This window comes from Ambystoma mexicanum, unplaced genomic scaffold (genome assembly GCF_040938575.1).
Source record: "Ambystoma mexicanum isolate Mex_15411 unplaced genomic scaffold, UKY_AmexF1_1 Mex_scaf49, whole genome shotgun sequence".
Taxonomy (NCBI): Eukaryota; Metazoa; Chordata; class Amphibia; order Caudata; family Ambystomatidae; genus Ambystoma; species Ambystoma mexicanum.
This window is the reverse complement of record NW_027182465.1, coordinates 1260196-1285905: the sequence shown is the minus strand read 5'-3', so window position 1 is coordinate 1285905 and position 25710 is coordinate 1260196. Positions and strand designations below refer to the sequence as shown.

General features: G+C 47.3%; 1 protein-coding gene across 3 annotated transcripts in view; it reads left to right on the top strand.

Moving 5' to 3' along the window:
- Window positions 1–25710, top strand: part of LOC138560842 (zinc finger protein 585A-like) — a 332450-nt gene that overhangs the window by 141184 nt on the left and 165556 nt on the right. The window contains exon 3 of one of the 3 annotated variants that reach the window (XM_069642749.1): window positions 1560–2671. The exons of the other annotated variants lie outside the window; for them this stretch is intronic. Within the exon in view, the coding sequence (XP_069498850.1) occupies window positions 1560–2671 (1112 nt within the window). The remainder of the gene's footprint in view (window positions 1–1559; window positions 2672–25710) is intronic. 3 annotated transcript variants of the gene reach the window in all.

Here is a 25710-nt window from a genome sequence, read left to right as displayed (position 1 = left end):
CATCCCTCATCTCCAGTTTATCTAGGTTTAAAGTCAAATGGCCTCATTACGATTCCGGCAGTAACGCGGCGGTAAAACCGCCTGGTTACCGCCGGACTTGTATTACCATTCCGCCTCCGTGATTCCCGGAATTACCGGGGCATTACAACCCCAGTTTCCCGGGAATAACGGAGGCGTAATGGTGTTAATCCCCATTCCCATCGAGTCCTATGGGACTCGATGGGAATGGGGATCATGGAAACACCGGCAGGATCTCGTAATGCTGCCGGTGTTTCCTCGTCCGCCTGCAGGCGGGTGGTGTTAAACCCGCCAGGTCAGACCTGGCGGGAACATCACCTCCCGCCTGCAGGAGTTGTGATCGCCCGGCATGGAAACAACGGTGGCGGCGGGTTTACTGCAACCGTTGTTTCCATACCGGGCGATTTGTAATGAGGCCCAATGTTTTGAATGTAGTGGCAGCATGGCCTGTGCCTTTCTCACCATGGGAAGAGATTGGTGCTTTCCTTTTTTAAATCACAATTCGGTCCTTGTTTCCTCGATAATGCTGTTTGTTGGGTTATATTATTCATGTTTGGGCCAATACACAAGTCATCAGAGATTACATAATGGACTGGTGAAGCAGATGTCCAATTGGTGGCAAACGTCTGCTTTTTATCATTTGTGTATGGAAATTGGGAGCTTCCATGTGCTAATTTTGTCATTTCCGAATAAAAACATAAAATATGCATTTAGAATGTTTGTTCACCAAGCCTGTGTTTTTCCCTAGTGTTTTGGATGCAAAACATTTCTAAATAAAAATGAATCGTATTATTCCTGCTGCATGTTACCTCTGTTCCACTAAATGTTCCCATTGGAGCACCACTTCTCTGCCCCCTAATAGGGTGCCTTTCCCCAATAGATGGCACTTCAAAGTGAAATAAGTTAGTATGTGAGGAGTTAACATCACTAGTACTGAGTAGAGTCTTGTTAAATATGCTGCCTGTGATTGTGAACGTATTGAAACTAATAGTGTGCTTCTCCTTTTATGTTAATAGGTGACTGCCCCAGAAATGCAAAAACAGTGATTGTTCGATTCTCTGGACTATCGCGGTGAAAAGCCTCATTGTTGGAATATGCAATTTCCAAGCTTCTTGGAAGTGCGCAAATTTGGGGTCCAGTTACCTTTTCAGAGTATTTAGGAACTGGGCTGCGAAGCCTGTTTATACATGATGGCTTCCATCCATGCAACCACTTTGTGGTAACATCCAGTGACCAAGCGTGTTCATTCTGTAAATCCTGGGGGAGAGGAATATCTAGCATGAAAATGACTATGTGTTATGTGCAGTAAGGAAAGCATTTTTCATTTGAGCTCTGAATTTGGAAAAGGTTAATTGAAAAGGCTCCTCTTAAGAGAAGGGACCTGCCACAATAAACTGGCAAGACACTTTGCATATGCACAAAATGTGGGAACAATTGCCATCTCAAGAACATACTTATTGCCCACATGAGGACATAGGTGAAAATCCTTATCAGTGCACTGAATTTGATAATGACGTCCATTTGCATGATACAGTTATCAGCCACCAGCAAATGAATAAAGGTGAGAAACCTTATGAGTGCATTGAATGTGGGAAAGGGTTTGTTCAGAAGGGAGCTCTTAGTAGCCACCAGAGAACACATACAGGAGAGAAGCCTTATGGGTGCACTGAATGTGGGAAAGGGTTTTCTACAAAGGGAGTGCTTACTATCCACCATAGAACACATACAGGTGAGAAGCCTTATGAGTGCATTGAATGTGGGAAAAGGTTTGCTACAAAGGGAGTGCTTACTATCCACCAGAGAACACATACAGGTGGGAAGCCTTATGAGTGCATTGAATGTGGAAAAGGGTTTGCTCAGAAAGGACAACTTATTAGGCACCAGAGAACACATACAGGTGAGAAGCCTTATGAGTGCATTGAATGTGGAAAAGGGTTTGCTTGGAAAGAACATCTCATTAATCACCAGAGAACACATACAGGTGAGAAACCTTATGAGTGCATTGAATGTGGGAAAGGGTTTGCTACAAAGCAAGAGCTTACTATCCACCAAAGAACGCATACAGGTGAGAAGCCTTATGAGTGCATTGAATGTGGAAAAGGGTTTGCTCAGAAAGGACAACTTATTAGGCACCGGAGAACACATACAGGTGAGAAACCTTATGAGTGCACTGAATGTGGACATGGGTTTGCTCGGAAAAAACATCTTATTAATCACCAGATAACACATACAGGTGAGAAACCTTATGAGTGCACTGAATGTGGGAAAGGGTTTGCTACAAACAGAGACCTTACTATCCACCAGAGAACACATACAGGTGAGAAACCTTATGAGTGCATTGAATGTGGAAAACGGTTTACTCAGAAAGGAGCCCTTATTCGGCACCAGAGAACGCATTCAGGTGGTAAGCCTTATGAGTGCATTGAATGTGGAAAACGGTTTACTCAGAAAGGAGCCCTTATTCGGCACCAGAGAACGCATACAGGTGAGAAGCCTTATGAGTGCATTGAATGTGGAAAAGGGTTTGCTTGTAAAGAACATCTCATTAATCACCAGAGAACACATACAGGTGAGAAACCTTATGAGTGCACTGCATGTGGACGTGGGTTTGCTCGGAAAGAACATCTTATTAATCACCAGATAACACATACAGGTGAGAATCCTTATGAGTGCACTGAATGTGGACATGGGTTTGCTCGGAAAGAACATCTTATTAATCACCAGATAACACATACCGGTGAGAAACCTTAAGAATGCATTGAATGTGGGAAATGGTTTGCTTGGAAGGGACGTTTTATTAGCCACCAGAGAACACATGCAGGTAAAGAAAATGCATACATGTGTTGAGTGTGGGAACTGCTTTAGTCATGAGGTACGTCTTATTTACCAGCACTGAATCAAAAATTGTCAAATTTGTATACTCCCTTTTTGCAGTGTTTCTTAATAGCCCCTCTTCAACTTTTCTCTTTCATGCAAATGCTTGGTAACTCTGCTGTGTAGTAGAATAGGGCCTCATTACGAGGTTGGCGGTAGCCGTCCCTGTATGGCATGCATGGCTACCGCCACCCGTGAATGGGCAATTACCGGCCCATTACGAGTTGAATGAGCCGATAATTACCCATTCGCGGGTGGCGGTGTTACCGTCCTCCCCATCCCCATTCTGCCCATAGACAGAATAGAGCAGAATGGAGATGGGGAGCATGGATGCACCGTTCACACCGTACTGCCAAAGTTATAATGAGGCCCATAGTCTTGATTCTAAAATTAATAAATGGGTGTGTTTATAACTTATAACACTGTTCATGTGCTTACCAATAACTATTGACTATGAATGCAACTGGATATCTGGTCTCTGGCAAGCTCACGTTTAGTCATGAATGAGGAAAAAGGATCGGAGGTCATGGGGGCGTGGCTCCACTACTTACACTGGCCTCAATGTCTTTTCTGATGTAAAGCTCATAGAGGCTTTGGACGGACCAGACACATAGCCATGCTGAGCTCCCTGACGGCAGGAATGTTTCTAGAGAACAGCTGCACTGGGATATGGATATCATAGATGAGGAATCCGTGGCAGGAAGGTATCCATTAGAAATGCCTCTACTGGGAATTACATTTGTACACCCCCATAAAGTAATTTTACTTTCAACATCATTACATAGGGATTAAAACAATGCAAATTTAAATTATTTGGAGCCCTCCTGAATAATAAAAATGGAGAAGGCTATATTCTCACATGGCATTTAGACTAGCTTGGCACAACACATGTGCAAAGACTGTTTTGCAAAGGGAAACATGGATAATGGCATCCATAAAACTGGACTCTCCAATGTTACTCTAGAAGCCAGTTTCCAAGAAATGCATTCCTCACCAGGAGTGCCAAATGCATGCCTCACCAGGAGTGCCATCCTCACTGAATGCTGCAGTGTTTCCACTGTTTGTAGCATGTTCTATAGCACTACAGTTTTCTTTTCTCCTCAGGATCCCCTCTAGTGTGTTACACTATTGCCTATCTCTGTTGGAGCATTTAGGATTAGTAGATGATTCCCTAGCTTGGGATCGACATGTGGGTGTGTGATTACACAAGGGAGGGTGCATGCCCACTATTAAAGCACTAACTTAAAAGAAATTGGTTTGATGAGCAGGGCACAGAGAAGATGTCAAATTATGTGGACATGTATTTTAGAAAAGTGTCATTCTGTGAATAGAGTAGAAAGGGCAAATGTAATAGAAATATGCACTGTGTTGTGAGACAATAAAAGTCGTGCACATCTGGAAATGAAATGGTGCCTTTCTGTCTGAAATGAGAGTTGTGGGTGTAATGATATCACAGCTGTTCCCTAAATTCCATGAAGAAATAGTGTTTATAAAATAAAGCTGGTCTTGGATAAACTGACATGTCTAATGTAAATGTCTCCCACCAGGATTCATACACTGAGTGAAATGCTGATGAAATGAATATTGAGCTTCAGCCAATATGTCACTGTGTTAACATTGAACATAAATTGTTAGGAACTCCATTTGTGTTAAATCTTTTTCCCTAACGTTTTTGTGTAAACTGCCTCCTGAAACGGAGGCAATTCATTTGTTTTAATTAGTGGGGCCACCTCTATTCCAGATTGATGCTGGAATGTATTCTTTATTTTTGGATTTGTAGAGTGCGCTACAGCCCACAGGCATTGAGGCGCTGTAAGGACTTGTAAGAGAGCTTGCTTGAGGGTTACAGGAGTGCGGCCCATGGAGAAATGCTTAATACAGTTTGCTTGGTTACAGGCTAATAAATTACTTTACAGAACAAACAGTAAATGAGGGACAGGAAGAACACATAAGAATGCATAGCATGATGGGATGGGCCATTCAGACAAATAGCCTGGTTTTGAAGCTGCATGAGAATCAATCATCTTGATTGGGGCTGGGAGGGTGTTCCAAAATGTTGTGGCCATGGTTGGGAAACTGGAACCCCCAGCACGTACTCTACATGTGGGAGGTGCAGTGATACGATTGGCATTGGCAGACCTAGATGGTCTGGAGGAGGTCTGTTTGGTGATCCTGGGTGCTAAGTAGGGGGGCGCCAGGCCATGAAGTCCTTTATGTGTGAGGGCCAGTGCTTTGAAGACAATCCTTTCCTTGACAGCTAGCCAGTGTACCTGCCTCCTGCCCCCAGAAATGTGATCCCTGCTTGAGATGCCTGTTGCGGCCCTTAAGGCATTGTTCTGAGCTATTTGGAGTTTAGCCGATTCTTCTGGGATGTCCCAACAAAGAGGGCATTGCAATAGTCCAGCCTTGAACCAATGATGGCCCTTGCGATGGTGATGCAGTTCTGTTGGGAGAAGAAGGGCCTTATTGCATTGATCAGTTTAGAGTGATAGGCTGTGGAGGGTGCAATGGCATTTACCTGCCTATCCATGGTAAGGCTAGGTTGGAGATACATGCCCACAGTCTTGATTTCTTGAGACACTGTGATGGGAATGTTGTCTTAAACTTTCTTGTCATTACCATGGAGGGAGTGGGTAGTAACAGAGGAGGTGGGGGTAAGGGGTGGAAAGAGGAGATCATGTAGGGAGCTGGTCGTGACTGAGGAGGTGGAGCAAGGGGGTGGGAAAGAGAAGATCATGTAGGGAGCTGGTTGTGACTGAGGAGGTGGGGTAAGGGGGTGGCAAAGAGGTGATCATGGTGGGAGCTGGTCGTGACAGAGGAGGTGGTGTAACGTGAAGGAGGTGGTGATGGTTTCAGTGGAGAGGTGTCAAAGAGGTGATCATGGTGGGAGGTGGTAGTGACGGAGGAGGTGGGGTGAGGGGGTGGGAAAGAGGTGATCATGTAGGGAGCTGGTCGTGACTGAGGAGGTGGGGTAACATGAAGGAGGTGGTAATGGTTTCAGTGGAGAGATGGGAAAGAAGTGATCATGTAGGGAGCTGGTTGTGACTGGGGAGGTGGGGTAAGGGGGTGGGAAATAGGTGATCATGTAGGGAGCTGGTTGTGACTGAGGAGGTGGGGTAAAGAGAAGGAGGTGGTAATGGTTTCAGTGGATGGGTGGGAAAGAGGTGAACATGGTGAAAGGTGGTAGTGAGGAAGGAGGTGGGGTAACGAGAAGGAGGTGGTGATGGGTTCAGTGGATGGTAGGGAAAGAGGTGAACATGGTGGGAGGTGGTAGTGATGGAAGAGGTGGGGTAAGGAGGAGGTGGTGCTTGTGTTCAAATCTGCAGGGTGTGCCCTTCCACACCTTACCCTTCATCGGCATTACAGAAAAAATGGAGGAAATTAAGATAAGTGTTTACACAATTTTCTATCAATCCATTGATTTGTAATCAATCCAGTGAATTAAACCCACATTCTACATTTCCTGTTCTAGTATAAAAAATTGCTAGCATGACCTGCCACTTTTCTTAAAATAAAAGCGATGGATGAACTTTCTTTTGCATAGAATTGTGTTAACTGAGGAGTATACTGCGACACAAGTTAGCATAGCTCTCAACCATTTGTGTTGCAAAGGCGGGGGAAATCACCCTATTTTGTTTTTGGCAGGTGAGATGCCCATTGGAATTAATGGGCATGCAAGAGGATTGGCGGGTGAGTCAGCCCTTTACAAGGTGGGTGACACCTGCCAAAAGTGTGTGAGTTGAGAGCTGAGTTAGACAGAATTTTGGCTTAAGACTTTTGTTATAACACCAATTGGTTTGGGGAAAGGCCTCGCTGTCCCTGCACTAGCAGAGTTTCCCTACCTAAACTCAAAACTAAGGATCTGTCGATGCCAGAAGTCCAAAACAAAACCATCCTGTGGGGAAGTACTATTCTGACCCTCACACTCTAAACAAATGAATTCTAAGGTGAAAAGGATGAATTCTGAGGTGAAAAAGATAATGTGCCTCATTATGACTCTGGCGGTAGCCGGCTGCCGCCAGTCATTTTTTTTTCTACCCGGAAAAAGAATATTCCCCATTTCCATCGAGTCCCATAGGACTCAAAGGGAATGGGGAGGACGGTAGCACCAGCACCATTAATAACAGTGCCGATGCTACCGTCAAGGTCTGCGAGCGTGTGCCGGTTCCCCCGCCAGGTCAGCCCTGGCGGGCAGAAAGGCACCCGCTCGCAGAACTCGTAGTATGGTGGTACGGTGCCAGTAGCTTACCAGCACTGTTGTTACCGTACTGCCATACTTGTAATGAGGCCCAATGTCTTTGGCCTTGAGTGTTGTATAAATGTTGAAAATAAAGGAATAATGTATAACTCCCACAAAAAAAGAAGTCTTTCAAGTATGGGCATCCTTGCTCCAGAGGGTTCTTCCCTTCCGCTGGACACTTCATCACTTTTTTTGGGTTACAAGTATAGCTTAAACCGCCCCGCCGCCGGGTCAGACATGGTGTTTAATGGCCCACCAGCCTGTGCTTTGTAGGACCGAGCTGTGGGCCGTTAAAATGGGATACGCATAGCTTTTTTTGCTTTTGCATGACAGGAGATACACTCTGCGTAAGCACATCTCCTGAAGAAAACAAAAATGACATAAGTAATGGCAGCCACCCTTAAAATGGAAGAGGGACTAAGTCCCTTTTCAGATGATGGCGGCCATTGAAAATATGTTAAAAAATTACCAACATAATCCGAAAAGGGACCAAGTCCCTATTTTTTTAATGGTGGCAGTCAGTGAAGGCAGAATCTCGCCCGGGAAAGGTGGATTCTGATTGCTCAGACCTTCTTTCCTGGGTGCAAAGAACAGTTCTTTTCATTCCCTTGGGTCATCAACAAAAGTTCTCTTCAAACTGGTTGTCTTCCTTTTCATGTGATTCGGATACCTGGTATACTCTCCTGCCACGGCTTTTCATATGTGAACTCCTGCCCACTTTCCCACCTTTTGATGTTTCCGCTTTTTAGCCTCCTTGGCTAGTATAATTGTTTTTTTTATATATGGTCTTTGTCTCATATGCTTGCAGCATGCATTGACTAACTTGAAAGTCTCTCCTCTTAGAAAACTGCTCTTTCAGTCTTTCTCGTGGTTTAGAAACTGTTTATTTTCTCTCTTTCTTGGTTTTGCTATCAGTAATTTAAGTTTGGTGCAGCCGCCAATACATCCCGGTTTTCTCTGTCCCTTTATGGGTGCACTGTTCTTGATGGCATCTCGTTTCTTCTACGGTCCCCTGTTGATGGTCTCCTGTTGCTTTCTGCTTGCAATCATTTCTCCACTGCTCTCATGCTTCCTGAAGCTTCTGCTGTGCTTGTCTGCTTCGCATGGGATTCTGGTGAGCAAAGCGCTGTGCTCCAACGCCAACAAGTGCCCAGGAGCCCTGCACTGGCTTTTGGCGTTCTTGCTGTGTGTCATCCACTTCCAGCAGGCTTCTCCCTTCAGGTTCCTAAGCCGGTTAGCTTCACCAACTTCCTTCCAGGCGTCACTTTGCACAGAGACATGTAACTCTCTCCTGCCAGCAGCCTGCTTGCGTTTCTTGCTTCAGTGATTTAAATGTCCCGGACTGTGAGAAACCTGAAGGTGTCTCACCCACTATTCCCAGAGTATCTGTCACCCAGGTGGCCTGGACACGACCATCGCTATTGGATCCAGTTCCTGGGTTGAACCGCTGCGGGAGGTTCACCTGGATGGGCGTGTCTTTGGGGAGCGGAAGTGGGACACCGAAGGGTGAAATGCGGTATCCCCTTCCTTAGGACACCTCTTCCTCATCCTACCCCGTAGGATACATAGAAGCTCTACCACGCCCCCTTTTCCAACCCAAACACTTTCTCACACTGTGAAAGATAATGGACTAACACCAGAGCCATTTACCTGACATGTCCCAACACAAGGGTCAGGCAGTGCTGATAACTACACACACTTGACTGCCCTTTCCCTTCCTCACTGGGATAAAAAGCGGTGGAGCATGAGAGCACACTTGAGCAAGGCCGGAATGCACGAGGAAGCAGCCATTCCATGACGGCAGTTAAAACTGAGGAGAAAGGCGTAGAGATCTGAAAGGACGACTAGGAGGGAATTACCCTTGCCCTTTCCAACCTAGACCTGCAAAGCCTCTGTGAAAGGAAAAATAACATTGAGAATCACAGCTGGCGAGTGGTGTCGGAATGTCAGCGATACATGGACCCCTCCCGCCCTGTTTGCCAGGGCGGGAAGAAGTGGTTGCCATCGTGGTACTGTCCTTGACTCTGGCGGCGAAGGAAACACCAACGATTTCAGCACAGCCGGTGAGTCGGAAGAAGCTGATAGTAGACCAGACGGTGTTCGGCTGAAGGTTGCAGTGGCAACATTGAATGTGAAGATAATAGACTCTTCCTTCCTGCATAGTAGGTTTATATTTGTGTTTCTAATGTACTTCAATCCCATGTCCCCCCGCGCCCCTCTCGCCACTTTTAATAAACAGACTTAATTTTCTGTATAAGCGCCTAACAAGCAAACAATAAATAAAATGAAATAGCAGTTCCTTGTCCCAGTGCTTTCTCATGAAGGTGCTCCACCTGCTGACAGAACTCATACCAAGAAAATGTTTCATCCTCTTGCCTCATTCAGGGCATAAAAACATTGCGTCCAGCCAGAATCCACCTGTTTTCCTACTGGAGTCAGAAAGGTCACTCTGGGTTCCTAGTCATGGGGAATGTGAACCTGTCATGGTGGAGGGAAAGAGGCGAGAATTTGAGGAAAGGTGCTGGTGGCGATGACATGAGTTTTGGAGAAATTGAGTATCGGGTGGTAAATTGTCGCACACTGGGCAATTTTAGACAGACAATCAGTGCTGTGGGAAGAACGCTCTGGTTAAGGAGGGAAAGAGAAAAGTATTTGGATAAGAACTGGTACGGGAACCCACAGCAGGAGAAGTGCATGCTTAGGAGCTGGACGTAAATAGTAACTTGTAGAGGTCAAAGAACAGACACTTGCGCAACTCCTCTGATAGCGGGGATCAAGAGGATGCTGTGGAACGCAAGGAGGAGAAAAACTGGCATTTCAGTAAGTAGGTAGCAATACAGGATTGGGCACTACCCTGCAAGCCGAGGTGCTACAGTCCAAAAAGAAGAAGTTTGCAACAGTGCAGAAGGCATCAGAAAACCAAGAGAAGGGTGAGTGTGGTGAGGAGGTTTCAAGCATTGGCGAGTGCTGTTTCACTGTGGAATTCAAATGGGATGTGGGCCTCTGTTAAAGTGTTTGGGTGCTGCTGAGTCCATGCATCCTGATTCATGACAATGCTGCTGGGCACCATGTGCTCATGAAATCTGAAATAGTTGAGAAGTGAGACATGACGTGTTAAGCAGCGTTGATGGCATCAGCTGTTCTGTATTTACTTTTATACCCTGCCGCCCCCCAACCAACCAACCCCCCCATCAGACGTAGTGACAGAGTAGAACAGCAGGCAACCTATTGTAGGTTAGGAAGATTGCAGTGAACCGGAAGATGTTGAACATGTGAGAGCAGCAGGTGCAAGGCAGGGGTGTCGGCTCCTTAACTGATCCTGGGTAACAATGGATCAAAAGAAGCATGGGAAGTGTCAGCCGACCAAAGGACGAGTGCTGTTCCTGCTAAGGTAGTGGGGTAAAAAAGAGACTGGCGAAAATTGGGTGTGTAAGTGTGTTGGAGAGGGTGTCACTGATGTTTAATAGAGTAGTAGAAGTAGTAGACGGTCACAAGGGGATGGGAGTAGAGCACAGCCAATTGGGGTGGGAAGAATGGACTGGGGGACCTTGATAAATTGCAAGTCTGGGAGCAGAGGGCGTAACATGATTTCATAATATGTGGCAGTACCTAACAACATACAAGCTGCATTTATCATACCGACTATACCAATGCTCTTCATTGCTGTGAACAAATGACTTGTGATCTGCATAAGTACAGGGATGAATACCGGCTAAACTGTCTACCCGGGCCGTCATTGCTACTAAACCAGCAGTGATCCAAATCCTAAAGGTGAAACGGGCAGAGCCTTATAGGTGTATCACCTTCACCTCTTTTGCTAACGTGGCCTATAGATGGGCTTATCTACAGGAGTGGGGTGAGCTGATAAAGTTGCAACACAAACAATAGTACGATGGTGTCAAAATAAAAGAATGTCAATCAAGGCTCTGAAAATAGGAACTTTAGTAACAATGATCAATGGACACAACCAATTAAACCAGTTAGACCAGGGAGTGCTGCGAGTGTGTTTTGTTACTGGAGCTCTACACTGACAGTCCGAACCGGAGTCTTTCTACAGTCTCCATCTGTGTGAAGGCGGAGCATCCACGCTAAAACCTGCAGCTAGAGTGAAGCGGATTAGTGCAAGTGTGTTTACTGTGTTTCCTGCTGGTTGCTTGATGTTCCCAGCCCTGCTCTATGGAAAAGTTACATCACCCCAGGGGACATTTGAGCCAGTGTTTTCTAAGAGGCAATGGACGGAAGCCTGGGGAGGGGGGTGCTTGCTGGTGAGTAAAGTGAGTCACACAGGTATGCCGTGCCTGCTAAACGGTTCTTGTACTCTTAGCATAGTGAGCGCTCCTTGCATTGACATGAAGGTTGTAAACCAGAAGGGGCATCTATTTCTATTTTCTCCCTCTATACAGACTTGCTCAATCCGCACAGCCTGCCATAAATGAGTATTTACTCTTTAAGGAGTGGTGCAAAGATCTTCCACACCGAAAACCTGGCGGCACACATTGGATAACCGATCAGGAGACAGAAACAAAGCCCCCCTGCGTCTCCAGTGCTTCCCCCTTGAACAGACACTGTGTTCCTACAACTATCTTGTATTATTACGGGAAAAAAATGATAGACATCCCCGCAGAGCCAGTGCAAGAAGTGTTCACCCGATTAAAAAAATGCTTTGCCACAACAGATTGAGCCAATCTTGGAAACACAGCGTGTTTCTTTTTCTCCACGGCCTCAATTTGTGACAGATGAAAACTTGTCCCAATCCCACAGTTTTTTGCCTAAGAGTCCTTGGACCCTAAGCAAATGCCTTCACCTCTGGACCTTCCACTGCAGGATTCCTCTCAAAACGAAGAGGGATCCATCCACATGCATACTACCATTCACAACATACCCAACACGCCGGGCTCTGCCCTTCATGCTCTGAACTTTACCCTTTCCGGATGGGGAATCCATACGACTCAATCTCTGAGGAATTTTGCAAACAGCACGCCCTCCTAACTACAATGTCCTCCCAATTGGTGTTTCAGGAGGGTTTCATACATGGAAGGGTTCAATGCCAAGATGAACATGCCGGCAAAGTAGGGGTACCACAGTCAGGAGGGAGGGGGGTCAAGAAGCCAGTACTAGTTCTGGCCTTGAGCCGCTCTCTCCAAAAAAGAACGGGAACCAAGCAGCAAAAACAGAGAACATTAAGCACAGTGGGGAAGGAAACAAAATGCATCAGTTTAAAATAAAAGAAACCCAAAAATCAGATGATTCTCCCAAAACGAGGGTGAAGTGGATCAGAGTTTCAAGAGGAGCCTATGGCGTAGTCAGTCTCCCCCTACAATTGAGGAGGTTGTAACTACCAACCACCACCAAATCTAACCCCTGCAAAACACACAAGCAAAAGCCAGCATGTGCCCCCCAGGAAGGAAAAGAAGAAGTCAAATAAGCAAACAAAGGGCTCAGCGGAAGGGCTAAAGGGCCTAATTGACAAGTTTGTAAAAACCACCGGAAAACCTGTAAAAAGTTCGGATCACAGCATCCTGGAAGTGTATTCGGACATAGAGAGTGTGTGAGTGAACCAGCGGACTTTAGCTTGGCTTATATGGAAGATTTTTCGCCAACCTCTGCATTGGTAAATGCCTTGACCACGGTGGAGCACCAGCAATTGGAACACCCAGTGGAAAGCCAGATTACAGGAGAGGGATCTGCAACTGGTGCCAATTTTCCAAATACGGGGCCTGGCGCCCAAATATCCACTAGAACCAAGCCCTGGTAAGTTGAGATAGCCTACAAATGACTTTCAGTCTCCTAAACCCAGAGTCATGTGATGTGCAAAGAGCGAAATCGGGATGCCCAGGAAATCAAATGAGCAGAGCGGCCTACTTGGGGAAGTGAAGTGAGGGATATACCACGATCGCTAAGCAACAGCTTTGAACAACAACTAACCCAAATCTGGGAGAGACAAGACAATATAACTATAATATGAGGCACATCCTGGGGCAACAACCCCCTAATCTTTTTCTTCAATTATCCTTGCCTTGATAAGGCCCCCTTTGGGTCGAAAAACGTGTCAACTGACCACCATTTAGACCAAGTGTCTACACCACAATAAATAAATAATCTCACAGAGAAATACTACATCCTAGCATGAGAATCAGTGTATGCCTAAGATTCACTAAAACCAAAAACTGCAAGGTAACCAGGACTGTCTATAATTTCCTTACTAGAGGCGTGGGTTCGCTTCTACCAACCTGGGACCTTGCCTAGTTTCATGAAACACCCATGTAGCCTGTGGAAGAGATGGAAACAATGGAAGAAGGACTGAGCTCCTCCTTTACCTGGACGTTGCGTTCTAGCCTCGCTGGAACAGAGGCTATAATTAGCTGTCAGGTGTGGCAACCGGTGCGTTGCAACTGATTTCTTTCCCAACGCTAGTTGACAGTGCTCCTGTCTCGTGCTACTCCTTGTTTTTCTACCCATTTGCCTTTCCATTGTTTGTCTGCCTGCCTTTTTATCGTACATTTTTGCCACCACGCTTCCTGTGGGGAATATTTCTTCTTTATTTTGGACCTTTCCCTGCCCGCATTTTCTTGTCAATTTCCCAGCATGTGTGTTTGTTATTTTGCTGGAGTCAGCAGACACCTGCGTTCGCGCTGGGGCTTTTTTTTACTCAGCGATCGGGGACTTGCTATCTGCATTTCTTTTCAACACACGCTTTTCCAAGCAGCTGTCACTTCAACTCGTGCCCCCTGAGTTGTGTGCTTCCTCTGACCTGTGTAACCTCTCCTTCTGTTTATTTTACTTAACCTTGCTCACAGAGTTCTTGGAATCTTTTCCAAAGCTAAGACATTGCACCCAAGTGCATTCTGGTAAATGTAGTACTCTAAAGAAGTGGGATTCCAAGAAGGATTGTGAATACTTATTTGAACAGACCAACGTACCTGAAACTACCCAGGGTTTTTCTGCTGCGTCTTTTCCCTGATTTGGGGTGGGCTCCCCGGAGTCCCTGCTGCCGGGCATATAGCCTTACTGGCAAAGTGGCCTCCGGGGGAGCTCGGCCCTATCTCTTCAAACAAAAGGGCAAGACGGTGAAAAAGAAGAACCCAAGAGCCTGGAGAGAGAAACCTGTGGAGACTTCTTCAGACGAGCCTTCGGAAGCCAACTCAGAAACCGCAGGTGAGGAGTGGGAGAGTGATACGGGTACAATTGTAGACACTAAACAGCACGAACCTGAGAGATTGCAACGCCCAGAAAACATGTACTGGGACCGTTAGTCGAGCAGTCTCTCCTTATATCCACTGGAGGCAGAATATTAGTGGGGTTGATGTACGAGGGCCCTCGGTCACTGGCTCCCGCCACCTCTCACTCATGAAATCTCTTTTGATGTCTTGACCATTTCAATATTTCCAAAATTGAAGTCATTATTAGAGTGTTTTTATCCACTGCCTCACCTCTAGCAAGGTCGAAGTGCCTAGCTTGCCATTGGGCAGATAATTCTGCTTCCTTATCGAGCCTTTACTGCACTGAACCTGAGAAGGATTCAAGAAAGATGAGCTTGCTGTGATTCATCGCTAACGGAGTAGCCTGGTCCTTTATTGTTTCACTCAGTCTCATACAGTTTTATAAAGGGATTGATTGATACATTCAAAGCAGCCATCATCAAGTTCTGGAGTTGGATGTGGTATATTCCTCCAGATAGCAAAGCTTGGTGTGAGTTGGCCAGTCCATTCCTCAAAGAGGTTAAGCTCGCTCAAGATTCAAAGGAGACTGAGGATGTTCATGGGGCAAACTTGAATTTGGTGAATCTTGAGGTTGGGTCCTTTTTAAGATATCCTTTGGAATCGTCTTTATGTTGCTAACGTCACCTCCATATTGCCTTCAGGCAAGGCATTTGGTGGTTTGCTCCTTAGCATTTATGGTTTAGTGGTACACTGCTGCTTAGCAGATTGACTTGAGGTAGCGATTCATTCACTTTAGCATTAGGGGTCAGGGACCCTGTTTGCCCACTTAGCATAGAGGTTGCCATTTCCTCTCGTAGCTTCCCCTGCCCTCTGGTGCACAGACTGTTCGGCGGTAGCATACTGTACAAACTCGAGGCGGCACTTCAGATAAATTGAAGTAAAAATGCCATACAGGCACAGGGCAGTACTTTAGTCGCACAGTGGCCGTGTTCTTACTTTCAGGCCAAAATCCAATTGTGCAAGAGCTACAGACCAGAGCTGAAAACCAGAAACCTCACCAGAGAAGCTTTCTCCCTGCTTCCAGCCTGCACAGGTGCGCGGCATGATCCGCGCTGCCTCCCAGTAGACGCAGGAAAAACACTCCCTTTCCAGTGATAGAAAGCCGGACTCTCTCCTCAAAACAACAGCACACCTCAGCTGCACAGCTCCGCCTACAGCCTATTGTAACACCTTCCCTTTTTTCCCCATGGAGAGTAGTAAACATCTTTTGTTACACCCTCAAGGCAAACTCTCAAAATCTAAATGACCTTGTAAATTTACAAAACCCTTTTTCCAGCACTTTTCTTCAAAACCTAGTTAGCCTTTAAAACCTTCGTACAGTGTTTTCAGGAAGGGACTACTATTCCCACAACACTGGGATGAGGAAGAGGAGCGCAGTAATGCAGAGCACAGGAATCCACGAGCACAGGAAGCGGTCTAGTGGCAGCAAGCGGTTTTGAAAACTGGAGAAAGACTGAGAGAGACTTTCAAGTTTATCAATGCATGCTGCAAGCATATAAGAGACAAAGTGTCCATATATAAAGAAACCAAGTATATTAGCCAAGGAGGCTAAAAAGCAGAACCATCAAAGATGGCAGAGAGGCAGGAGTTCACATATGAAAAGCCCTGGCAGGAGAGTATACCATACTGTTGCAAAGATGCAAAAGAAATCCTGACAGGGAAATACACCAGGAGAGTTGGAAGTGATTAAGACACAAGATATAGCCAGCAGGCTTTGTTTGTTTAAGAGACTTGGGAACAAAATCCTTGGCAGGAGAGTACACTAGGTATCCTAACCATACATAAAAAGACAACGGGTTTGAAGATAAATGTTGCTGTTGACCCATGGGAACGTCAAGAACTGTTCTTCTCACCCGGGAAAGGCAGTCTGACCAATCACTATTGCATTCCGAGGGCCTAGAAAAGAAGAGATCCATTGAGTTGCCCAGGAGAGCCACCAACTACAGTGCAGATCAACAAGATCAAAAGCAGAGGACAGATCCAGCAGCATCAATACTGCTGGTTGCCCACGATCAATACTATGTAGGTGGTTTTGGTGCCATGCCCCATTCTGAACCCTGACTGGTGGGCCAGGAGAATGTCATTCTCCTGGACAAAATTCTGAAATTGGGTATAGGCCACTTTATCCAACGTTTGTAATAGGGTGATAGTTATTCACAAGGAAGGGATCGAGATTCTCCTTTTTTAAAAGAGGGGTGACCCAGGCCTCTTTCAGAAATAATGTGACAGACCCCTCGGCAAAGGAGAGGTTAATAAATGTTGTAACCCGGGGGGAGATGGGGTGGTAGAGCACATCATACATTTAATGAGGAGGCTAGAGGGGCAAACATGGCCCTGGCAGAATGTGGGATTCATCCTGGGAATCATTTGCCAGATGGTGGCTTCAGAGCAGGGAACGAAGGAGAATAAAGAAGAAGGAGGTGTGGGAAGATCCCCTTCCGTACGGCCCATATTAAAAGTAGCCCGGCCATAGCAAGCATCCCTGCTAGACTGAATGCTGGTTTGATGCGTATTAACCTTGTTGATAAGAGTCATTAATGGTTTGACACCAGCTTTTGTCTGTCACTGGGGCCTGCACAGATCCAGGCTTACCCTTGAATTCACTTAGAATTGCAAAGAGTTCATTAGAGCTGGATTTTGCATTCAGAATCCTGTCATTATACAAGGAGGATTTAGCCGTGATAATGGCGTCCTTGTATTGTTTGACCCAGATTTTATAGTTGGCCAGAGTCGTTGCTAAAGGGTTATTTCACCAGCAATGTTCAGCGGTCCGTTTCTTGAGCCTGAGTTGCATTATGTTATCATTAAACCAGCCTTCGTGATTGGATTCACTTTTAATGGACCGATCTTTTAGGGGAGCTAACTGATCAGTAACTGCCTCAAGGATATTTGTAATGTGACGAGCTAGCTCATCAGCATTTCCAAAGTCCTCTAAAACACCAAGCTTGTCGCCCAGTAGGAGAGAGAACCTCTCGGGAGTTAAGGACTTCTGGATACGCATACGCACGACAGATCGAGTATTAGTATCAAGTCTAGTGGTGCTGGAAGAATAATGTCGAATGACAACAGGGAGGGTTCAGACCAAATGCAGGGAGAGATAATCAGATTAGGGAGCACGAGATGATGAACAAGAAGCCAATCAAGGGTATGCCCAGCAATATGAGTGGGGTGTGGGGGAGGACACCATTGGGAGAAACCCATAGTATCAATAATGCACATTAATGAGATGGTGGCAGCATCGGGAGGAGCATCAAACCAGTAATTAAAATCCCCCAACACCAGGGAGTGGCTGTTGTGAACAGCAAGAAGTGCTTCTGACGGTGTAGCTTCATCAAGCCAGGACTCAGTAGTAGCAAGTAAGTCGGGACTGGTGGACAGCAAAAGATCTGCAATCTCCACACTGTGACGACGCAGAGAACGGGTATTGAGAAGTGCAGCTTGAAGGAGGGGGGCACCTCTAGCAGGGGCTGTAAGTGGGATAGTGGAGGGAGGGGCTTGAGAGAGCACAGCCACCTTGGCATCGAGGGGGTAGCAGGGTTCTACCTGTTCAATCCCCAAAATGTATAAAGGGTTCATGACAGTAGCCAGCACAGGGGGCTGGTTAGTAGGATAGAGCTAAGCTGTGTCAGAGGCCTCAGGGTTGACATCAGAGTGTGAGCTTACGGTGCACCCGGCAGGTCTGGTGGAATTAGAGAGCTGGGATGCATGTAAATTGAAGGCCTGTTATCATATATTGCACTGCAAGTCTGGCTTTATTTATTCTTCTGAATATTCCTCACTAAATCTGCATGAGACATTAAAGAGGCGGGAGAAAATGTAAGCCCTACGGAACCTACCGTGGCTAGAGGAAGCAAACAGGGCGAAAGGAAGTGAGGCCGATGCACCCGAAACGCACCGGACACAAACTGGAACTGACCGGACAGTCACGCCTGGAGGCGGGCTCAATACTACGAAGGACTACAATAATGCTGGGAGATGAGGTCCCAAATCAGCGAGCAGCGAGGAAACGCTGTTTCAAAGCACTCAGGATCTAAAATAGGGTGAAGTCATATGCTAAAATGCAATAAATAAAAACAGGATAAATGGAGGCAAAAGTGGCAAAATAAAATATATAAAACCAATTACAGATTCTAGTGCTAAAACGCGTGATAAAACGATAAGGAAACTGCTATTTAGATAAAATACACAGAAGGAAACAAAGTATCACGGAGCGCACGCCATGCAGATTTGAACACCAGCACCTCCTTCTCTTTACCCCACATGCTCCATCACGACCAGCTCCCTCATAGTACTCCGCATTTCCACCCCTCCACTGACCCTATTACCACCTCATCTTTAACCCACCTCCTGTCACGACCAGCTCCCTCCATGTTCACCTCTTTCCCACTCCTCCACTGAACCCATTACGACCATCTCTTTACCCCACCTCCTCCGTCACAACCTACTTTCTCTCCATGTTCATGACAATAGTGTTTAAAAAGTGGACAATAACATTAATTCCAGCATAAAACTGGAAACGAGGTGGTCACCCCATTAATTAAAACAAATGAATCACCTCTGTTCCAGGAAGCAGTTTACAAAAAAAGTGAAGCCAGAAAAAAAGAGATTTAACACAAATGGAGTTACTACCAACAATTTACATTTAATATTAACACAATGACATATAAGTTCAATATTAATTTCATTCAGTGTATGAATCCCGGTGGGAGACTTTTACATTAGACATGTCTGTTTATCCAAGATCAGCTTTATTTTGTAAACATTTATGTCCACTATTCCTTCTTGGAATTTAGAGAACAGCTAGGATACCATTACACCCGCAACTCTTTCAATTCAGACAGAAAGGTACCATTTTATTTCCAAATGTGCATGAGTTTTATTGTCTCACAACACAGCAAACATTTCTATTCCATTTGCCCTTTCTTCTCTATTCACAAAATGTCACTTTTCTAAAATACATGTCAACATAATTTAATGGAACACTTGACATCTTCTCCGGGCCCTTTACACCAAACCAATTTCTTATAAGGTAGTGCTTTAATAGTGGGCATGCACTCTCTGTTGTGCAATTACACCTCCATATTTCGATCCCAGGCTAGGCAACCATCTACTAATCCTAAATGCTCCAATAGAGATAGGCAATAGTGTAATACAGTACAGAAATCCCGAGGAGAAAAGGAAACTAGTGCTGTAGAACATGATACAAAAAGTGGAAACGCAGCAGCATTCAGTGAGGATGCACTCCTGGTGATGAATGCATTTCTTGGAAACTGATTTCTGGAGTAATATTGAAGATAAGTACAAAAATGAGAAAGAGGAGAAAACTGGCTACCCCACTCTATGTCCAACCAGTACTGGCAAAATGATCTACAGATTTATTGTGATCATGGCTTTCACTTTCAAATTTAGTGAGCGAAATTAGTACAAGACTGGGGGGTGGGGGTGCAGGGGGACATGAGTGGGACATGAGTGGGGGCCTGCTGGCAGGTGCCCCTGACTGCTGGGGGGCGGGGGTGCTGGGGGACATGAGTGGGGGCCTGCTGGCAGGTGTCCCCCTGCACCCCCACCCCCCAGCAGTCAGGGGCACCTGCCAGCAGGCCCCCACTCATGTCCCCCAGCACCCCCACCCCCCAGCAGTCAGGGGCACCTGCCAGCAGGCCCCCACTCATGTCCCACTCATGTCCCCCTGCACCCCTGCACCTCTGCACCTGCACCCCCCAGCAGTCAGGGGCACCTGCCAGAAGGCCCCCAATCATGTCCCCCAGCACCCCCACCCCCCCGAAGTCAGGGGCACCTGCCAGCAGGCCCCCACTCATGTCCCCCTGCACCCCCACCCCCCCGCAGTCAGGGGCACCTGCCTGCAGACCCCCACTCATGTCCCCCTTCACCCCCACCCCCCAGCAGTCAGGGGCACCTTCCAGCTGGCCCCCACTCATGTCCCCTGCACCCCCACCCCCCCCCCAACAGTCAGGGGCACCTGCCAGCAGGACCCCAATCATGTCCCCCTGCACCCCCCCCCAACAGTCAGGGGCACCTGCCAGCAGGCCCCCACTCATGTCCCCCAGCACCCCCACCCCCCTGCAGTCAGGGGCACCTGCCAGCAGGCCCCAATCATGTCCCCCTGCACCCCCACCCCCAGCAGCCAGGGGCACCTGCCAGCAGGCCCCCACTCATGTCCCACTCATTTCCCCCTGCACCCCCGCCCCTCCAGCAGCCAGGGGCACCTGCCAGGAGGCCCCCAATCATGTCCATGTTCAAAAGGTGGGCATGGTGGGCGCAGTAGGGGATGTGGCCAGGATTTGCAGGGTGCTCCTAGACCCCCATGTGTGGAGGAGCAATCAATGACGCCCATGCCCCCCCCCATGGTTGAGGGAAACGTGGCTGACACCATCACAGCTCAGCCCTTGTTGGACCAGCCCATTGTGGCACCTGACCTGGCACAGGATGAATCCAAGGCTGACTTCCAGGTCAGCAAGTCTAGGCCACGTGTGGTGATGCAAGTTGTTGTCACAAGGCCACGTGGTTCTGGGGCAGATATGTCATCTGCTTCCCCAAGTAGGCAGGGTGGGGAGGCTGCAGGGGCATGCATGCCAGGGTTATAGTCATGTGGGACATGTGTAAATCACCCCTCCTGCTTCCCGTTTCCCTGGGCTTGCAAAGGGTGTTCCCAAGTGACAGTGAATTACACAGTGACGTTGGGCTCCTATGAGCTGTGTGGGCAGTCTGTAGTCAATACTGTGTATACATTCCTAGTGGATATTGTTGTTGTATTGTACACTGCATGGTGTATTGATATGTGCTTGTGCATCCATGTCTTCCTGCTAATTTGCAGGTTCATTCCTCATGTCTTCACAAGGCCGTCTAGGTTGGAGATGGAGTTCATGTTGTATGCAGTACACTTACACATTTGCGTGTCGGCAACACTGTACAGTTGGAAGGGGTCGATGTGCTGGCATAATCAGGTTGTAAGACTACCACTACTTTAACTTAGTACTGTCATGTTTTTGCTATTTTTGATGTGTTGCTGCATTGTATTGTTGGTAAGTATTTGGTCATGTGTGTTGTTGGGTCTACATTACTGTGAGCATATTGTGTGTGGGCAGTTTCCATTGGGGACAGTGTACTTTGTGACACTTGTGTCAGGTTTTGTGCATTGCTTTGTTTGCTTTCACATTGCATGACATGCCATGGTGTGTTTGTTGGTGGAGCTGGGGAGGGGTTGGGTGACATAGCGCTGTTCTCATGTTGTATTTTGCAAGGGGGTAATGAGTTTTTCAGCATAGATGTGCGTCATTTGATGACACAGCATTGGTGGTGTTTGGTGGGTAGGTAACACTTCCAGGTGACCAATCTCAGGCTGGTATGGTTGTGACAGTTGACTGTCCCTTATGTCATCATCATTGATTGTCAGCTGGTATGTGCCAGGGTTGTGTGCACTCCACAGGGGTGTGATTTTATGTGAAGTAATTAGCCACCAGCTGCATACGGGCTGCCTCACCACGTGCCCTTCCCCTCCCATGCGCAGCGGGCGTGCATGTGGTTGGTGATGTGGGTGCACCACCATGTCCACCGGCAGGCCCCGGCGTGTTGCAACGTTGTGCAGGACACAAGCAGCCAATATGATCCTGCACACTACTGGGGGAGCGTATAACAGCTGCCCGCCAGAACGGTCAAGGGAGCGGAAGTGTGACTTGAGCACTCCGAATGTGCTCTCCACTATTCCCCGGGTTGCAATATGGGCTGTGTTGTATCTTACCTCGGGTGGCGTGGTGGGGTTCCGAATTGGCGTCATCATGTGGGTGCTCAGAGGGTAGGCACTGTCCCCTGGGGAGGTGGTGATGGGTATCATTAGTGGGGTTGTGACATTACTCAGTATCTGACATGCATGCATGTGCAGTGGCATTTATACTCACCTAGCAGCCATGTATCGCAATGCCGCCCAGCTTCTAGGTCCCGGTTTAGGGTTGACATCCTGTAAATGAAACTGTCGTGGGTGGACCCTGGATAGTTGGCATATACTGAGGTGATGATTCCCTTGGCATCACATACTACCTGGACGTTGATGGAATGCCAGTGCTTGAGGTTTCTGTAGATGTGCTCAGATGCCCTGGGGGGACGTAGAGCCACATGGGTGCAATCAATGGCACCTAGCACTTTGGGGAATTGTGCCACCCCATAGAAATCCTGGACGGCAGCCTGCCTTTCTGCAGGTGTTCTGGGCAGGTATATGTGCTTGCGGACTGATGGGCGTGCAGTCATGATGGCCAACACCTGGTGTAGGCAGCGTGACTGCGTGGCCTGTGACACCCCCCCCACTATAGCACTTGCCTGCTGAAATGATCCAGTGGTCAAAAAGTGCAGTACATTGAGGACCTTCTCCAGAGGGCTGAGTGCTTGGGAGCACAGGGTGGGTGATATGAGGTCATCCTCCCACTCACTCACCAGGTCGAGTATTATGTGAGGTGGAAACCTGTACCTCCCATACACCTGGTCATCAGGCATCCCAAAAAGGCTGGTTCTGGGTGTAAAAAGTCTGGGCCTGACTATGCTCATCCTCCTCCTGCGGTATCCCACGACACTGCTGCTAGGAACGGTATATTCATCCTGGGGTCTGAGCTTGTTTGTTGTTTGCGCGCATTTTTATGCTGCGCGGGTCCACGTACGCCTGCTTCCTGCTGGCGTACGTGTTTCCGGATTAGCGCGTCTTTTTTGGCACACGCGTTAGCCCCGTTCGATTCCATGAATACTTGTTGTAGGCGAGCGTGTGGGCGTTCCGCGAACTTGCCTCCTGTACTTCTCCCGTGATGCCCACATTTTCACTCGTTGTTCCCCATTCCGCGTGTCACGCCCCGTGTTATGCCTACTTTTGTTGTGTGCGCCGCGCTATGTGCGCTTAGCGCATGCTGTTTGAAGACGTGTGCGCCAGCCTGGGCCAAGCAGGATTTTAGCGAACCTCATGGATTTCCACGCGCATGGACTTCCATGAATCGCTGTGCGGGGGTTTCGCTGCGATTTTCGCACTGGCACTGCGATTCGCACGCTTTTGCACGCTTGCACTGACATTTTCAGCGCACATTAATTCCATGAATCGGCCTGTAAATCTCTTCAATCTTCCGATATGGACACTTCCTCCTGCGCAGCGCCCTCATCGACAACAGGCCCTGGTCTGCAACAACCACTTGATGTTCACAACGTATCCAGTCGCAATAAGGTCAAGTTTGGTAACACACATCATTCTAGGAGGAGATTGTATCAATATCCGCCCTTAAATTCTTTTGATAGCCCGGACAAACAGAGACAAATCCAGATCTCCTATCAAGCAAATTGATCCAGTGCAGGGGGCCCAGTCAGTTAAAGTTACTTCTTTGTTTTACAGCATTTGCAACTTGTCCATTCATAGGTGTTGCAACCACTATTTCATCATTATTGTCAGAATCCGAGGTAGTAGAACCTGAGGTTATACCCGTAGTGTAGCTGTCGAGTTCTTCCTACTAATGTAACCCTCTAAACACACAAGGTAAATTACAGAAGGATCTATTAGTCGAAATATAAGGAACATCACACAAATGACCAGGCACTGCAAAGGAACAAGGGCAAGTTACTTGGAAAGTCAATTTCACTTTAAGCAATGAACACAGTAAAGAAATACCAAAGCACTGACCAGAATGAACAAGAATTCTTCCTGGTTGCTCTGGGTCAATTCGGAACACAAGACTGGATGGTACAACGCAATCTAATGAGACATAAGATAGTCAAGAGACAAGGATAGGATTGAGGATCAAGGAATGAGAAACAGCAATTGCAGAGACTTACCAATAACCTTTCTGATGATACTCCTGTACCAACATTACACCCAGTGTGTTCTATTCCTAGCCCAACGGCACGAGGATGCCTAAACTAATTGAGGCAGTCTCTAGTCCCAGTTCTATCCCGTCGGCACGAGGACGCCTAACGACTCCACGCATGTAGGCAGTCTCAAGTTCCGCGCTTTCTTATGATACAGTAGGGTGTTGTTGGTGTCTTCCAAGTCGTGAGGAATGAAAGGTCGGCAATCCAAGTAGGTGAATTCCAAATCAGCGGGCAAGCGGGAGTGTCAGAATGCAGACCGGGATCGGTAAACAGGAAGGCAGGCAGTTTCTTATCAGCAGGCAAGCGGAAAGACGGAAAGCAGACCAGGTCCGGTACACCGGTAAGCAAACAGGTCCGAATCGGCAGACAACCGGGATGTAAGTATAAAGGTCCAGGTCACAATGCTCACAGGAGTACAAGGCAAGGAAAAAGGAGCAAGTCGAAAGTTCACAGGAAATAAGAAATGAAGCAAAGCAAAGCCGCGATTGATTCAAAATCAGAAGTGGCGAGGTGAGCAACCTGGAAGTGTTATATAGGTTGCCATGGGAGTTAAACTCCACGCCCTCCGCGTGACACATTGCAAGAGGAACGTAATGGATGCCACAGTCGTCATGGTAACCCGTGTCCATTATATCTATGGAATCGGGAACAGCGTAGATGACGCGGGAGATTAGACGACCGTATAAGCAACGGTCCTTTACTGTTCAAACACTGTTTCACGCCCTGACACCCATTTCTGAATGAATGGAAAATATTTGATGTAGGGCTAATCCCAACAGTACCCCTGCTCAAAGATTCCCTCCCCCTGAGAGACCAAAATTGAGATAACAACCTTGGGGCATATTTGCTCCGTAAAGGCTCCCAAGTCCTGTACTCAAGACCGTAGCCCTTCCAGTCTACTAGGTAGTGAAGCACCCCACGTGAGACCTTAGTATCGAGTATGCGATTGACTTCATACTTGTCCAAACCCTGAACGGTAATCGGGGGGTGGACGATCAGACAACCTGGTGGAAGGATGAACTGGTTTAAGGAGGGAGACTTGGAAGACCGGGTGGATGCGCCAATATGTAGGCAGATCCAGGCGCACCGTGACTGGATTCACAAGAGCAGTATCTGGATAAGGACCCACAAAACGAGGCAGGAGTAAACGACGACCTGGCAACCATAGATTATGTGTGGACAACCAGACCCTTGAACCTACCACATAACAGGGGGCAGGAGATCTATGGGCGTCTGCGTGTTTCTTTTGATGGAGTTTGGCTTCATACAAACGGTTGGACACAATCTTCCAAACTTTAGTCAGATCACGTACACAGGCCATGGCGGCAGGACTATTTGAGAACAATGCAGGCTCCAATGGAAGGGTACAGGGATGTCTACCTTACATAGCGTAAAAGGGCAAAGTACCAGTAGAAGTATGCAATGAGTTATTGAAAGCGAATTCCGCCATTACGAGAACAGACAACCAGGTATCCTGGTGTTGAAGGATAGACATTGCAGGTATTGTTC